This window comes from Haliotis rubra, unplaced genomic scaffold, assembly GCF_003918875.1.
Source record: "Haliotis rubra isolate DU_JTF1 unplaced genomic scaffold, ASM391887v1 Scf140, whole genome shotgun sequence".
Taxonomy (NCBI): domain Eukaryota; kingdom Metazoa; phylum Mollusca; class Gastropoda; order Lepetellida; family Haliotidae; genus Haliotis; species Haliotis rubra.
Genome location: NW_025765337.1, coordinates 41,913 through 61,035, shown reverse-complemented (window position 1 = coordinate 61,035; position 19,123 = coordinate 41,913). Strand labels below are relative to the sequence as shown.

At 38.3% G+C, this 19,123-nt stretch overlaps 1 protein-coding gene and 2 long non-coding RNA genes across 5 annotated transcripts; 1 reads left to right on the top strand and 2 right to left on the bottom strand.

The window, feature by feature from the left end:
- Positions 1–1,167: 1,167 nt before the first annotated feature.
- LOC124268827 lies at positions 1,168–3,479 on the top strand. 3 transcript variants are annotated; one of them, XR_006896353.1, is made up of 5 exons: positions 1,168–1,513; positions 1,685–1,903; positions 2,757–3,048; positions 3,195–3,381; positions 3,455–3,479. It is a non-coding gene; the product is annotated as an uncharacterized LOC124268827 (long non-coding RNA). The 3 variants fall into 3 exon arrangements; XR_006896352.1 differs by lacking the exon at positions 3,455–3,479 and having other exon boundaries at positions 1,168–1,441; positions 1,514–1,903; positions 3,195–3,247; XR_006896354.1 differs by lacking the exon at positions 3,455–3,479 and having other exon boundaries at positions 1,169–1,513; positions 3,252–3,312.
- LOC124268828 lies at positions 3,063–3,549 on the bottom strand. Its single transcript, XR_006896355.1, has 3 exons — positions 3,528–3,549; positions 3,184–3,427; positions 3,063–3,094 (listed from the first exon to the last, which is right to left on the bottom strand). It is a non-coding gene; the product is annotated as an uncharacterized LOC124268828 (long non-coding RNA).
- A 10,140-nt stretch (positions 3,550–13,689) lies between these two features.
- LOC124268870 (uncharacterized protein K02A2.6-like) lies at positions 13,690–17,561 on the bottom strand. The gene is made up of 2 exons (XM_046703898.1): positions 17,084–17,561; positions 13,690–16,598 (listed from the first exon to the last, which is right to left on the bottom strand). The coding sequence occupies exons 1-2, from the start codon at positions 17,559–17,561 to the stop codon at positions 13,690–13,692; spliced, it is 3,387 nt and encodes a 1,128-aa protein (XP_046559854.1).
- Positions 17,562–19,123: the final 1,562 nt, after the last annotated feature.

Here is a 19,123-nt window from a genome sequence, read left to right as displayed (position 1 = left end):
GTCCATGGGAGAATGTCTCAACGACAAGTGGCTGCACACGCTACCAGAACACAAATGACGTCATCGATCAGCCACGTTCTGGACGTCCATGTGTAACAACGGGACAGATGGATAAGGGTGACCCATCTGCACCACAGGTTTCAGACTGCAGTAATCACTGCCCGAACCTTCCCAGGACTTAGCGCCTGTATCCACCCCAACACAGTTCGACAACGTTTACGTCATCACGGGATCAGACCACGACGTCCCGCCATACGGCCTATCCTGACACAAGCGTCATCGACAAGCTCACGAATGTGGTGCTGAAATCATGTCCGCAGACCTTTGTTTTGGTGGAGAAATGTTGTTTTTACAGATGAGTCCAGGTTTAACATTTCCCATAGTGATGGACGTCAACGTGCCTGTGTCTTTGAGAGGAATCGCTTTGGTGGTGGTTCTGTGATGATTTGGGGTGGAATAACAGCACGTCAAAGAACTCCTTTGGTGATTGTTCAGGGCAACTTAACTGGTGTGGGCTACAGGGATCAGATTCTTCGACCTGTGGCAATTCCTTTTCTACAACGTCATGGCCCTGGGTTAACATTCCAACAGGACAATGCCCGCCCTCATACGGCAAGGATTGCTATGGATTTCTTGCTACACCACAATGTTGACTTACTGCCTTGGCCTGCAAATTTACCGGATCTCTCCCCGATAGAGCATGTTTGGGACGAGATGGATCGACGTCTACCTCATCCACCAGATAACGTCCTTGACCTTGCAACAGAACTTGAGAGAATCTGGCGTGACCTCCCACAAGCCTTCCTTGCACGTTTGATAGGCTCTATGGCGTCGTCGATGCACTGCTGTTCTCAATGCCGATGGTGGACATACCCGTTATTGAGCTTGTGACATGGTCGTTTGACCCCTGTCCTGCTTCTGGACTCGTGACGTCATTGTGATTGACTTTTCAATTGAAATTCTCACGACTTGTTATGGTCTCATGATCCCTCCATTAAGGTTTATATGTACGTTTGACATTGTTATCGTACTTATCAACTGGGATAATATTTTGACAATGCACAGTTTCTTAATGTATAGTTCAGAACAGTTGATTGAAGTAAGTGGCTACATTTACACCAGTGAGTGTATACTTTTGATGGGTAGTATATATTCACATTCTGGTCATGGAAAAGCTGAAGTGTTACTGCTACTTAGAGCGTGATATAACTTTAAAGTCAGTCACAGTTGAATACAACCATGATGAGACACACAGTAACAAAACCACGGGGACCAATATAGGTAACATCACCAGATGTTTCTAACCACCTTCCATTTAGTACATGGACATTAAATGATCTGCACAAGTCTAAGAGTTGCTTCCATAACTGTTAACGACATTGTCCTCGCTCAGGTACAGAGGGTGGCAGTTTGCATCATACATGAAGTATTCAAGGGGTAGGTAGAGATACAGTCATCTTCAACGTCATCCATCTCACTACCAGTCCTTTAATTCATATCACCACACAGTAAGGTAGTCGATACTGTCATCTTCAATGTCATCCATCTCACTACCAGTCGACAAAGTAAGGTAGTCGATACTGTCATCTTCACCATCATCCATTTCACTACCAATCCACAAAGTAAGGTAGTCGATACTGTCATCTTCACCATCATTCATCTGACTACCAGTCCACACAGTAAGGTAGTCGATACTGTCATCTTCAACGTCATCCACCTCACTACCAGTCCTTGAATTCATATCACCACACAGTAATGTAGTCGATACTGTCATCTTCAACATCATCCACCTCACTACCAGTCCTTGAATTCATATCACCACACAGTAAGGTAGTCGATACTGTCATCTTCAACGTCATCCATCTCACTACCAGTCCTTGAATTCATATCACCACACAGTAAGGTAGACAATACTGTCATCTTCAACGTCATCCGACTCACTACCAGTCCTTGAATTCATATCACCACACAGTAAGGTAGTCGATACTGTCATCTTCAACGTCATCCGACTCACTACCAATCCTTGAATTCATATCACCACACAGTAAGGTAGTCAATACTGTCATCTTCAACGTCATCCATCTCACTACCAGTCCTTGAATTCATATCACCACACAGTAAGGTAGTCGATACTGTCATCTTCAACGTCATCCGACTCACTACCAATCCTTGAATTCATATCACCACACAGTAAGGTAGTCAATACTGTCATCTTCACCGTCGTCCACCTCACTACCAGTCCACACAGTAAGGTAGTCAATACTGTCATCTTCAACGTCATCCATCTCACTACCAGTCCTTGAATTCATATCACCACACAGTAAGGTAGTCAATACTGTCATCTTCACCGTCGTCCACCTCACTACCAGTCCACACAGTAAGGTAGTCAATACTGTCATCTTCACCATCATCCATTTCACTACCAGTCCACAAAGTAAGGTAGTCGATACTGTCATCTTCACCATCATTCATCGGTGGCAGTTTGCATCATACATGAAGTATTCAAGGGGTAGGTAGAGATACAGTCATCTTCAACGTCATCCATCTCACTACCAGTCCTTTAATTCATATCACCACACAGTAAGGTAGTCGATACTGTCATCTTCAATGTCATCCATCTCACTACCAGTCGACAAAGTAAGGTAGTCGATACTGTCATCTTCACCATCATCCATTTCACTACCAATCCACAAAGTAAGGTAGTCGATACTGTCATCTTCACCATCATTCATCTGACTACCAGTCCACACAGTAAGGTAGTCGATACTGTCATCTTCAACGTCATCCACCTCACTACCAGTCCTTGAATTCATATCACCACACAGTAAGGTAGTCGATACAATCATCTTCAACGTCATCCACCTCACTACCAGTCCTTGAATTCATATCACCACACAGTAATGTAGTCGATACTGTCATCTTCAACATCATCCACCTCACTACCAGTCCTTGAATTCATATCACCACACAGTAAGGTAGTCGATACTGTCATCTTCAACGTCATCCATCTCACTACCAGTCCTTGAATTCATATCACCACACAGTAAGGTAGACAATACTGTCATCTTCAACGTCATCCGACTCACTACCAGTCCTTGAATTCATATCACCACACAGTAAGGTAGTCGATACTGTCATCTTCAACGTCATCCGACTCACTACCAATCCTTGAATTCATATCACCACACAGTAAGGTAGTCAATACTGTCATCTTCACCGTCGTCCACCTCACTACCAGTCCACACAGTAAGGTAGTCAATACTGTCATCTTCAACGTCATCCATCTCACTACCAGTCCTTGAATTCATATCACCACACAGTAAGGTAGTCAATACTGTCATCTTCACCGTCGTCCACCTCACTACCAGTCCACACAGTAAGGTAGTCAATACTGTCATCTTCAACGTCATCCGACTCACTACCAATCCTTGAATTCATATCACCACACAGTAAGATGACACTGTCAGCATGGTCACTGTCATCTTCAACGTCATCCGACTCACTACCAATCCTTGAATTCATATCACCACACAGTAAGGTAGTCAATACTGTCATCTTCACCGTCGTCCACCTCACTACCAGTCCACACAGTAAGGTAGTCAATACTGTCATCTTCAACGTCATCCATCTCACTACCAGTCCTTGAATTCATATCACCACACAGTAAGGTAGTCAATACTGTCATCTTCACCGTCGTCCACCTCACTACCAGTCCACACAGTAAGGTAGTCAATACTGTCATCTTCAACGTCATCCATCTCACTACCAGTCCTTTAATTCATATCACCACACAGTAAGATGACACTGTCAGCATGGTCACTGTTCAGCTCACCATGTGCAAGTTTCACATCTTTAAAGGATTACTAGTACGCTACGAACATTTATTTCCTGGACTCTTCAAGATAATTCAATCCTGACTTGGAACAAGATCGTAGAGCTGATGAAATATAAATGTAATGACAGACAAAACCAACCTTGTGAAAAATATTGTTAAAGCAAACAAGTGTTCCAAAATTGTTTGTGTTTTCGATTATGAGAAAACAGGATCGATTGCTTGGTCATTTAGCCACTGTGACCAATCTTTGATTATTTCGACTAGTATCACTATTGTATCATGGATAGTCTTGCTGTAGTATTGGAAACACTGTTTGCACAATTTTTTTTGACATCTAGAGCTACTGATGTGTATATATGTATATATTTACAACTGTAGTGTTCTATGGGTCCTTCACTGCATGACTTGCTGTTCCCAGGAGGAGAGACGACACAACTAAGTGTTGACGATAAGCCTTTTACTTCCCGAGTGCCATAGCATCCGGTACGACACACACATGCCCACTACACCATATGTATCATACTGATGTGTATACATTCACAACTATACAGTATCATACTGACGTGTATATATTTACAACTATACAGTATCATACTGATGTGTATACATTTACAACCATACAGTATCATACTGATGTGTATACATTTACAACTATACAGCATCATACTGATGTGTATACATTTACAACCATACAGTATCATACTGATGTGTATATATTTACAACCATACAGCATCATACTCATGTGTATATATTTACAACTATACAGTATCATACTGATGTGTATACATTTACAACTATACAGCATCATACTGATGTGTATACATTTACAACCATACAGCATCATACTGATGTGTATACATTTACAACTATACAGTATCATACTGATGTGTATACATTTACCATACAGTATCATACTGATGTGTATACATTTACAACTATACAGCATCATACTGATGTGTATATATTTACAACCATACAGTATCATACTGATGTGTATACATTTACAACTATACAGTATCATACTGATGTGTATACATTTACAACCATACAGTATCATACTGATGTGTATATATTTACAACCATACAGTATCATACTGATGTGTATACATTTACAACTATACAGTATCATACTGATGTGTATACATTTACAACCATACAGTATCATACTGATGTGTATACATTTACAACTATACAGTATCATACTGATGTGTATACATTTACAACCATACAGTATCATACAGTTGTGTATACATTTACAACTATACAGTATCATACTGACGTGTATATATTTACAACTATACAGCATCATACTGATGTGTATACATTTACAACTATACAGCATCATACTGATGTGTATACATTTACAACTATACAGCATCATACTGATGTGTATACATTTACAACCATACAGTATCATACTGATGTGTATACATTTACAACCATACAGTATCATACTGATGTGTATACATTTACAACTATACAGCATTATACTGATGTGTATACATTTACAACAATACAGTAACATACTGATGTGTATACATTTACAACTATACAGTATCATACTGATGTGTATACATTTACAACCATACAGTATCATACTGATGTGTATACATTTACAACTATACAGTATCATACTGATGTGTATACATTTACAACCATACAGTATCATACTGATGTGTATACATTTACAACTATACAGCATTATACTGATGTGTATACATTTACAACTATACAGTAACATACTGATGTGTATACATTTACAACTATACAGTATCATACTGATGTGTATACATTTACAACCATACAGTATCATACTGATGTGTATACATTTACAACTATACAGTATCATACTGATGTGTATACATTTACAACTATACAGTATCATACTGATGTGTATATATTTACAACTATACAGTATCATACTGATGTGTATCCATTTACAACTATACAGCATCATACTGACGTGTATATATTTACAACTATACAGCATCATACTGATGTGTATACATTTACAACTATACAGTATCATACTGATGTGTATACATTTACAACTATACAGTATCATACTGATGTGTATACATTTACAACCATACAGTATCATACTGATGTGTATACATTTACAACTATACAGTATCATACTGATGTGTATACATTTACAACTATACAGTATCATACTGATGTGTATACATTTACAACCATACAGTATCATACTGATGTGTATACATTTACAACCATACAGTAACATCCTGATGTGTATACATTTACAACTATACAGTATCATGCTGATGTGTATACATTTACAACCATACAGTATCATACTGATGTGTATACATTTACAACTATACAGTATCATACTGATGCGTATACATTTACAACTATACAGTATCATACTGATGTGTATACATTTACAACCATACAGTATCATACTGATGTGTATACATTTACAACTATACAGTATCATACTGATGTGTATACATTTACAACTATACAGTATCATACTGATGTGTATATATTTACAACTATACAGTATCATACTGATGTGTATACATTTACAACTATACAGCATCATACTGACGTGTATATATTTACAACTATACAGCATCATACTGATGTGTATACATTTACAACTATACAGTATCATACTGATGTGTATAAATTTACAACTATACAGTATCATACTGATGTGTATACATTTACAACTATACAGTATCATACTGACGTGTATATATTTACAACTATACAGCATCATACTGATGTGTATACATTTACAACTATACAGCATCATACTGATGTGTATACATTTACAACTATACAGTATCATACTGATGTGTATACATTTACAACTATACAGCATCATACTGATGTGTATACATTTACAACTATACAGTATCATACTGACGTATATATATTTACAACTATACAGCATCATACTGACGTGTATATATTTACAACTATACAGCATCATACTGACGTGTATACATTTACAACTATACAGCATCATACTGATGTGTATACATTTACAACTATACAGCATCATACTGACGTGTATACATTTACAACTATACAGCATCATACTGGCGTGTATACATTTACAACTATACGGCATCATACTGGCGGTATATATATTTTACAACTATACAGCATCATACTGGCGTGTATACATTTACAACTATACAGCATCATACTGGCGTGTATACATTTTACAACTATACGGTATCATACTGATGTGTATACATTTACAACTATACAGTATCATACTGGCGATTGTATATATTTACAACTATACAGCATCATACTGATGTGTATACATTTACAACTATACAGCATCATACTGATGTGTATACATTTTACAACTATACAGTATCATCCTGACGTGTATATATTTACAACTATACAGCATCATACTGACGTGTATACATTTACAACTATACAGTATCATACTGACGTGTATATATTTACAACTATACAGCATCATACTGGCGAAAGTATATATTTACAACTATACAGCATCATACTGATGTGTATACATTTACAACTATACAGCATCATACTGACGTGTATACATTTACAACTATACAGCATCATACTGACGTGTATACATTTACAACTATACAGCATCATACTGATGTGTATACATTTACAACTATACAGCATCATACTGATGTGTATACATTTACAACTATACAGCATCATACTGACGTGTATATATTTACAACTATACAGCATCATACTGACGTGTATATATTTACAACTATACAGCATCATACTGACGTGTATACATTTACAACTATACAGCATCATACTGACGTGTATACATTTACAACTATACAGTATCATACTGATGTGTATACATTTACCATACAGTATCATACTGATGTGTATACATTTACCATACAGTATCATACTGATGTGTATACATTTACAACTATACAGCATCATACTGGACGTGTATATATTTACAACTATACAGTATCATACTGATGTGTATACATTTACAACTATACAGCATCATACTGACGTGTATACATTTACAACTATACAGTATCATACTGATGTGTATACATTTACCATACAGTATCATACTGATGTGTATACATTTACAACTATACAGCATCATACTGACGTGTATATATTTACAACTATACAGCATCATACTGATGTGTATACATTTACAACTATACAGTATCATACTGATGTGTATACATTTACCATACAGTATCATACTGATGTGTATACATTTACAACTATACAGCATCATACTGACGTGTATATATTTACAACTATACAGCATCATACTGATGTGTATACATTTACAACTATACAGTATCATACTGATGTGTATACATTTACCATACAGTATCATACTGATGTGTATACATTTACCATACAGTATCATACTGATGTGTATACATTTACAACCATACAGTATCATACTGATGTGTATACATTTACAACTATACAGTATCATACGATGTGTATACATTTACAACCATACAGTATCATACAGTTGTGTATACATTTACAACTATACAGTATCATACTGACGTGTATATATTTACAACTATACAGCATCATACTGATGTGTATACATTTACAACTATACAGCATCATACTGATGTGTATACATTTACAACTATACAGCATCATACTGATGTGTATACATTTACAACCATACAGTATCATACTGATGTGTATACATTTACAACCATACAGTATCATACTGATGTGTATACATTTACAACTATACAGCATTATACTGATGTGTATACATTTACAACTATACAGTAACATACTGATGTGTATACATTTACAACTATACAGTATCATACTGATGTGTATACATTTACAACCATACAGTATCATACTGATGTGTATACATTTACAACTATACAGTATCATACTGATGTGTATACATTTACAACTATACAGTATCATACTGATGTGTATATATTTACAACTATACAGTATCATACTGATGTGTATCCATTTACAACTATACAGCATCATACTGACGTGTATATATTTACAACTATACAGCATCATACTGATGTGTATACATTTACAACTATACAGTATCATACTGATGTGTATACATTTACAACTATACAGTATCATACTGATGTGTATACATTTACAACCATACAGTATCATACTGATGTGTATACATTTACAACTATACAGTATCATACTGATGTGTATACATTTACAACTATACAGTATCATACTGATGTGTATACATTTACATTTACAACCATACAGTATCATACTGATGTGTATACATTTACAACCATACAGTATCATCCTGATGTGTATACATTTACAACCATACAGTATCATACTGATGTGTATACATTTACAACTATACAGTATCATACTGATGCGTATACATTTACAACTATACAGTATCATACTGATGTGTATACATTTACAACCATACAGTATCATACAACCTGATGTGTATACATTTACAACTATACAGTATCATACTGATGTGTGTATACATTTACAACTATACAGTATCATACTGATGTGTATATATTTACAACTATACAGTATCATACTGATGTGTATACATTTACAACTATACAGCATCATACTGACGTGTATATATTTACAACTATACAGCATCATACTGATGTGTATACATTTACAACTATACAGTATCATACTGATGTGTATAAATTTACAACTATACAGTATCATACTGATGTGTATACATTTACAACTATACAGTATCATACTGACGTGTATATATTTACAACTATACAGCATCATACTGATGTGTATACATTTACAACTATACAGCATCATACTGATGTGTATACATTTACAACTATACAGTATCATACTGATGTGTATACATTTACAACTATACAGCATCATACTGATGTGTATACATTTACAACTATACAGTATCATACTGACGTATATATATTTACAACTATACAGCATCATACTGACGTGTATATATTTACAACTATACAGCATCATACTGACGTGTATACATTTACAACTATACAGCATCATACTGACGTGTATACATTTACAACTATACAGTATCATACTGACGTGTATATATTTACAACTATACAGTATCATACTGATGTGTATATATTTACAACTATACAGCATCATACTGACGTGTATACATTTACAACTATACAGTATCATACTGACGTGTATATATTTACAACTATACAGCATCATACTGACGAGTATATATTTACAACTATACAGCATCATACTGATGTGTATACATTTACAACTATACAGCATCATACTGACGTGTATACATTTACAACTATACAGCATCATACTGACGTGTATACATTTACAACTATACAGCATCATACTGATGTGTATACATTTACAACTATACAGTATCATACTGATGTGTATACATTTACAACTATACAGTATCATACTGATGTGTATACATTTACAACTATTATCATACTGACGTGTATACATTTACAACTATACAGTATCATACTGACGTGTATATATTTACAACTATACAGCATCATACTGACGTGTATATATTTACAACAATACAGCATCATACTGACGTGTATACATTTACAACTATACAGCATCATACTGACGTGTATACATTTACAACTATACAGTATCATACTGATGTGTATACATTTACCATACAGTATCATACTGATGTGTATACATTTACCATACAGTATCATACTGATGTGTATACATTTACAACTATACAGCATCATACTGACGTGTATATATTTACAACTATACAGTATCATACTGATGTGTATACATTTACAACTATACAGCATCATACTGACGTGTATACATTTACAACTATACAGTATCATACTGATGTGTATACATTTACCATACAGTATCATACTGATGTGTATACATTTACAACTATACAGCATCATACTGACGTGTATATATTTACAACTATACAGCATCATACTGATGTGTATACATTTACAACTATACAGTATCATACTGATGTGTATACATTTACCATACAGTATCATACTGATGTGTATACATTTACAACTATACAGCATCATACTGACGTGTATATATTTACAACTATACAGCATCATACTGATGTGTATACATTTACAACTATACAGTATCATACTGATGTGTATACATTTACCATACAGTATCATACTGATGTGTATACATTTACCATACAGTATCATACTGATGTGTATACATTTACAACCATACAGTATCATACTGATGTGTATACATTTACAACTATACAGTATCATACGATGTGTATACATTTACAACCATACAGTATCATACTGATGTGTATACATTTACAACCATACAGTATCATACTGACGTGTATATATTTACAACCTGTTACAGTATCATACTGACGTGTATATATTTACAACCATACAGTATCACACTGATGTGTATATATTAACAACCTGATACAGTATCATACGTATAGCTCTCGCGATGGGGATATATTTAACTCAATATAGAGCTAAAATAGGATGTTTAAGTCAACCAGACAAAACCAAGAAGAGACAAAAATGCTGTTATGCTCAGAATACTATGTTTCTGTATGCCTGAGTCTCTTGGTGCTGCTGAGTACTTTGTTAGTAACATGTGGCAGTCCAACCGAGGCCCTTGTCCCCGCCCCAGTACACGACAACAAACCACGTTATCTGTCGACCCAGCTGGAGCGATTGGACTTCACACTACGGAGAAAGAATCAAGTGACGTTCTTAATATACTTAGAGAAATAAAATCGGACATCCACTCATTATCACAAAGGTTTCAAAACTTGAGCAATAAAGTTGATGACATGGCAGCTGAAATGCACAAGAAGTTCAAGGCGCTGAAGTCAGAAAACAGTTAACTTAAATCTGAACTATCACTTATGTGAGACAAACTAGATGATCTTGAATGTCAGAACAGAAGGAATGGAATTGGTGAAACGGGAATTGAAACTTGGGAACAGACAGACCAGAAAGTTGGAACGTGGATGATATCCTCATTCACAGAGGTCACTGACTCAATATGAGAAATAAGGTCTCCAATCATCGCCACATTTCTGACATGGGATAAGAGTTTACAAACAAGCGAAGGACAGTGTAATAACACGTAGTCTGTAGCACTCAGTGTTATACAACTCGACAATGAGGCCTCCCTTCAACAGCGGAAGTTATGGACCGCTCCCCGCGCAGAGGCATCTGGGATTGGCCTGACTATGGAGTCCAGGGCTCCAGATGATTTTCAACATCAGGAGTACGTACTCCTTATTTTTTCAATATAGGAGTACTGGAAAACTTTAAGAGTACATTTAGAGTACTGAATGGGATTTAAAGGAGTATCAGTAATCTTGTGTTTCGTTTCATATATGCACCACAACACTGCAATGATCAATAAAACAATTCATTTTCGGATAAGTACGTCTGTAAAGGATTCTAAGACCGTACACCACTGCTGTGGTGCGTATCTGCTACGTTTTCTAAATTATTTCCTACCGTATCATGCTTATTTTATATCCGTACCTACCCCAATACGACCCTTATCTGGAGCCCTGGAGTCGCTTGTACTCCTCAATGATTAAACCTTTAATTCCAATCCCCAGTCCGTTATTCATCTAAAACACCACAGAATTGGCGACGAGGACAAACAATATGGCTTCATACGACAAAATCGGTGAGTTCGACGCTGAACACAAATCATGGATAGCTTATTCCGAGAGACTAACTGCATACTTTGAAGCGAACTCCATAGAGGCAGCGGCACGAAAGGGCGCGCCATTCTTATCAGTGTTGTTGGTGCAAAGACTTATAGTCTGTTAAGAAGTTTGGTTTCCCCTGCAAAAACCTCAGACAGGTCCTTCAAAGATCCAACTTCTTGGAAAACATTACGACCCTAAACCGTCTCCAATCATTCAGCGGTTTAAGTTCAACACGTGTTCCAGGAAACAGGGACAGTCAATTTCGTCATTCGTGGCTGAACTCTGAAGCATTGCCGAGCATTGCAATTACGGGGGAGCAATTGAGAACCAGCTTCGCAACCGACTCGTATGTGGTGTAATGGATGACCGAATTCAAAGGAGATTACTCTCTGAACCAGAATTGAATTACAAAAAGGCTTTGGAAATAGCCCAAGGAATTGAGAGTGCAAACAAAAACATTTCTGACATGCAGCAAGTAATTTCAAAGAAAGAGGAAGGGGTACACCACGTTTCATCACACAAAAACAAGACCAAACATATACAGCACAGGAATAACAAGCACAGACCAGCACCTGTGAGTTACAACAGTCAATCATGTTACAGATGTTTGGGGACCAACCATACACCTAAAAAGTGTTGTTACAAAGATGAAATGTGTAAGTACTGCCATGTCAAGGGTCACATACTGTTGTGTACTTGTCCGTAGACCCTTCGATCCTGAACTACTCAGCAATAACAAGAGACAAGATCGGTTGACATCGTTTACTGGTTGCCATCTCACAACAGACGAGAACGCCACTTCCGCTCTCCTACTTCCGTGATTAACATCCGGACAGTACTAACGTAACAGCCGGGAACAACCATTACAGACCAATATCCTACATCACCCCCTCTAGTTTTTTACTATTTCCTCCGAGAGGTACAAAAAAAAAACTAAAATTTTCCCTCTTAAGACCAATAAGTCCTCTGTCACCTTCTCAAATAATGTAATGTCCATGACATCAAAAGGAAATGTGCATCTGCACTTGAGAAATTAGAGTTCAATCTGTAGCACTCATATTTGAACTTAATATTGTTCACTGGCACAATATCTTGCAGAACACAATGAATGAACACATTCACACTTTTAGCGTTCAATACACTCTTTCATTATTACACGTCACTGAATCGGGCTGGTCTTCTCCGATCTCTGGGAGGGTTGCGACGGGGTTCTTCAACAGCAGCTGGTGTCGCAGCTGGCTTCCCACATGGTGCAGTCAAACTCTTCCCCTGAACAACTGTTAGAGGTGGTGCTAGGTTGCTCTCTGCCTGCTTTGGCTGGTTGCTGGATAACATGCTCTCTGACCTTCCTCGTTGAGAAATATCGTGATCCGGAATGTGCGGAATGAATGGATCGAGAGGCAATCTACATCCTGTAGTTATGTCTCTCGACCTGATTTGGTCTACATGTCTTTTCCACACTTGACTTCCTACAGAAACCTGGTAGTTTCTGTCCCCTAGTCTTTCAACTATAGTGCCAATTAACCATCTAGCACCGTAAACACCATAGTTACGGACAAATACAGCTTGTCCTACATCAAAGTATCTGGGCGCATTGTCGTGAGGATCTTCCTTCACAGACATATCATTCTCCATTGCTGGCCGGAGTGCGGAGAGTCGAGTCCTCAAGGTACGTTTCATGAGTAACTCTGCAGGTGTTTTTCCTGTTGACGAGTGAGGAGTGGTGCGATAAGAAAATAGAAATCTCAGTAACTTATCTCCAATGTCACCATCCTGATTCTTCATTTTCTTCATGGCTTGTTTGAAAGATGCTACTGCTCTTTCTGCCTGTCCGTTTGTTGCCGGATGGGCAGGTGCAGTTGTGGTGTGTCGTATTTTGTTGCGACGCAAGAATGTTTGGAACTCCTGGCATGTGAATTGGGTTCCGTTGTCAGAAACAATATGGAGTGGCAGTCCAAATGTAGCAAACAATCGGCGAAGATGCTTGATCGTGATCGTAGCAGTGGTAGACCTCATCTGATATATTTCCAACCATTTGGAGTGAGCGTCCACAATTACGAGAAATGAGTGTCCAATGAAAGGACCTGCAAAGTCTATGTGCAGTCTAGTCCAAGGAGATGATGGCCACTTCCAAGGGGTAGGCACGACTGATACTGGATGATTGGCTTCCTCCTGACAATCTAAACATCCCCTGACCAGATTCTCAATATCACGGTCCAAGTAGGGCCACCAGATGATACCTCTCACAACTGACTTCATATGAACCATTCCGGAATGTTCGTTGTGTAACTCATTCAATAGGGCTTCCCTATAAATAGTAGGAATCAACACTCTTGTTCCCCACATCACAACACCTTGTTCAACTGTCAGCTCCAATCGACGTTGATAGAACGGCTTTAATTCTTGTGATACATGATCAGGCTCCTCAGGCCAACCTTCAAGTGTGAGTTGTTGTACTTGATGAAGCAACTTGTCATTATCTGTTGCCCTGGCAACGGCTTGTGCAGTTATGGGCAAATCCTCATCAACTTGTGATAGGAGTAGAACTAGTTCTGTGTCAGATTCCGTGGAATCTTCCATCAATGACAAAGGCAATCGTGAAAGCAGATCTGCATTGGCATTTTGTTTGGAAGTCCTATATTCAATATTGTATTGGAATGTAGCAAGTTTCAGAGACGATCTCTTGATCCGAGATGCAGCCATCACAGGAGTTTCTTTGGATGGAGAGAACAGGTGAATCAATGGCTTATGATCCGTAATCAGAGTGAATTGTCTTCCAAGTAGGTATTGTCGGAACTTAGTGACCACGAAGATAAGGGCCAATGCCTCTTTTTCCAGTTGAGAATAGTTTTTCTCTGCGGAATTGAGCTTGCGTGATGCAAAAGCGACAGGTTTTTCCCCTTCCTCCGTTCGGTGCTGAAGTACACATCCTATGCCATAAGGAGATGCATCACATGATACAACTATCTCCTTATCACTGTCATAGTGTATGAGAAGACTATCACTTGTGAGATCAGACTTGGAAACTTCAAATGCTTGCTGCTCAACCTGCGTCCATTTCCATGTGGCAGTCTTCTTCAACAGATCATATAATGGTGCACACTTAGTAGCCATGTTCGGCAAGAACTCGGAATAGTGATTTAACATTCCTAAGTAAGAACGCAGCTCATTCACCTCTTTAGGTGCTGGAGCATCTTTGATCGCAGAAACCTTGCTAGGTGTAGGGTGAATACCATCCTTATCAACCGTGAAGCCAAGGAATTCAACCTTGCTGCGGAAAAACTTGCACTTGTCCAATCGAAGTTTAAGTCCTGCACTCCTGAGAGCTTTGAGAACTGCTTTCAAGTTCCTCTTGTGTTCAGTATGGGTTCTGCCTGTTATGCATATGTCATCCATGAAAATTACAAGTCCTATCAATCCTTTCAACACCATCTCTATTGTTCGTTGGAACACTGCAGGTGCTGCACTTACACCATATGGCAATCTGTTGAATTGATACAAACCCTTTGTTGTATTTATGGTTGTCAGCCCTTTTGATGGTTCGTCAAGTTCCAACTGTAGGTACGCATGACGAAGATCTAGCTTTGTAAATTCTTCACCACCACTCAGATTTGCCAACAGTTCATCCACTTTAGGAATCGGGTGGATGTCCGTTTTGGAGAACAGATTCACAGTTGATTTATAATCTCCACAGAGACGAACCTCGCCTGATGGTTTAACCACTGGAACCACAGGAGTAGCCCACTGTGAGAACCTAACCTTCCTTATGATGTCTTCGGACTCCATCCTATCAATTTCTGCATCTACCTTCTGGCGTAGAGCTAAAGGTACATTCCTGACCTTACAGAACACCGGAACAGCATTGTCTTGTACTGACAATCTGACTTTAAAGTCCTTCAAATGTCCAAGTCCTTCATCAAAGACTTCCTGATATTCATTCAATATCTCGGTGACATCCTCCTTCTGCGAGGAATTAGCAATACTGTTCGTGAACATGTGTTGCCATGACATCATATGCTGTAGCCAGTCTCGACCCAGTAGTGCTGGACCTGTACCATCCACTACAATGAGAGATAACTCCAGTATCTTCTCATTCATATCAACTTCCAACTACAGGTATGCTTTGCCCATTATAAGCCTTCAGTACACATGAACTTTCAAAAAAGTTCTTTGTCCGGGAACAAGGAATTATACATCCCTTGATTTATCAATGTGACACTTGATCCTGTGTCCACTTCAAATTCAACCATTCTGTCATCCACTTTAAGTGATTGTTTTATTTTCTGTGTTCCACCTTGACTAACTGAGGACACCATGTACAATTCTGTGAATTCATCTGACGTACAGTGATCCACCATGTTGGTCTTACCAACTTGAGATTGATTTCTGTTCGAGCGGTTCCTACAAGCTCGTACCAAGTGTCCTTTCTTGCGTCAAAAGTTACAAACAGTATCCTTATATGGACAGTTCGGTGGAGAGTGCCTAGTGGACAAACAACGAGTACACTGGTTAAGCTCAGTCTCTGGCCCCTTGTTACCATGGTTACCTGGCTTCTTATCCATCTGGTCCCTCTTGAATCCACGGCCTTTATTGCCCTTGTTATGTATCATCTTATTCACTGCATGTCCTTGACCTTGCTGCAGACTCTTTGCCTCCTTGGTGGCAGTTTCCATTCCAACGGCAAGTTGGTAGGCCTTGTCGAAGGTCATCTTAGCATCCTCCTGTAACAGTTGCCGACGTATCACTTCACTGTGCACACCTGCCACAAAACGATCTCGCAGCCACATGTTCAGATTCTCACCATAACTGCAGTCTTCTGCTATGCGTCGTAACTTAGCAACATATTCATTGACTGTCTCATCAGGCCTTTGTGACAATCGATTGAAGTTACATCTAGCAATAATGATGCTCGGAGGAGGGTTCAAATGCTGTGTTAATTTCTCAATGATGTCCTCACTCTTGAGTGTAGACACCTTGACAGGTGCGAACAAGTCATGTGCCAGTTTATACAATTCATCACCCATTGTTGAGATAAGTGTATAAGTGTATTGCATTTGTGATCTTGTTAGCTTCCATGCTTGAGATGAAACGTTCTGCATAGATACTAAAATCCTCCTTTTTCCCAGAGAATTTAGGAATAGGAATAAGTGAAAAGTTTACTTGAGGCACTCCTTGGTCACCTGGGCCTTCGTCTTGACTCATGATTCACACTCGAAATCAGCAACAGTATTAATGACACATAGATTCACAGAAGTTCACGTTATCCGTCTAGATGAGGAAACTTCTCTTTGACAAGTGACAATTGTTCATAATATTCACGTAGAATATTTTCCAAAGTTCCAACACTGATACTGCATTCATGTAGAATACATGTACTTTTTCACTATATTCATGTAGAATATATAATGCAATGTTCACGTAGATTATTGCAACCTCACTTTAAGATTTCTGTGGATATTCCGCCTTAGCAAAATAACAATTAATGTTTGTCAACGAGCTTCCCACGAAAGCACATGGTCGGGTCACGTGGTCCCTTTTGCGCCGAGATGGCGACCAGTAACATCACTTCACTTCGAGTGAAAAGTTCACTATGAAACACGTATCTTTCATAGACTTACAACAAGGAATCCGTGGATCCCATCCTCGTCGCCATTTATCTGTTGTGTACTTGTCCGTAGACCCTTCGATCCTGAACTACTCAGCAATAACAGAGACAAGATCGGTTGACATCGTTTACTGGTCGCCATCTCACAACAGACGAGAACGCCACTTCCGCTCTCCTACTTCCGTGATTAACATCCGGACAGTACTAACGTAACAGCCGGGAACAACCATTACAGACCAATATCCTACACATACTGAAAGCTTGTAGAAGGAGAGGTCAGAATCCAAAACGTTCAAATCCCAAATCAAGCATGAATGTTGTTGACGAAGACGAAGATCTTTCGGAGCACGAAGAATATGGTCTATATCACATACATGATGGAGAGACAGCTGTACCACCCTACTATGTGACTCTGACTCTGACTAAAAAACCTGTTGAACTGCAGATAGACTCTGGAGCCACGTTCTCCATTTTGACAAAATTGCAATATGACCACATGTTCAGGAGGTTTTCGCCCATGCAACGCCGCCAGATGCGTTTCGGGTGTAACTTGTTGAAAAACACCTTGCTTCGCGAAAAACACGTGCTTCTCGTGGGGAAACCGTCGACGAGGGGACACGTGACTGCCTCTGGGGGGGTCAGTTAGATAGCAGAGCTTGTCAGTGTAAGACCTTATTTTGAGACAGCTGAATAAAGTTTGAAACTAACATGACATTTTGGCTTTTCCTTATTATCACCACATGTGGTCCAGAAAAGAAGCATCTCAAATCCAGAAAACTACGAGAGTACTGCGATCATATACAGGTGAGAGACTCACCATGTTGGGAGTCATTGATGTTATTGTTGGGTACAAAAACAAACATGTGTCATCACACATTCTGATTGTTGATGCAGATCGTCCTAGTCTTTTGGGTCGAGACTGGATCAAGATGTTACGTCTCCATTTTGTCGAGCTCGTACCTGTACACGAGGTATCCGTGT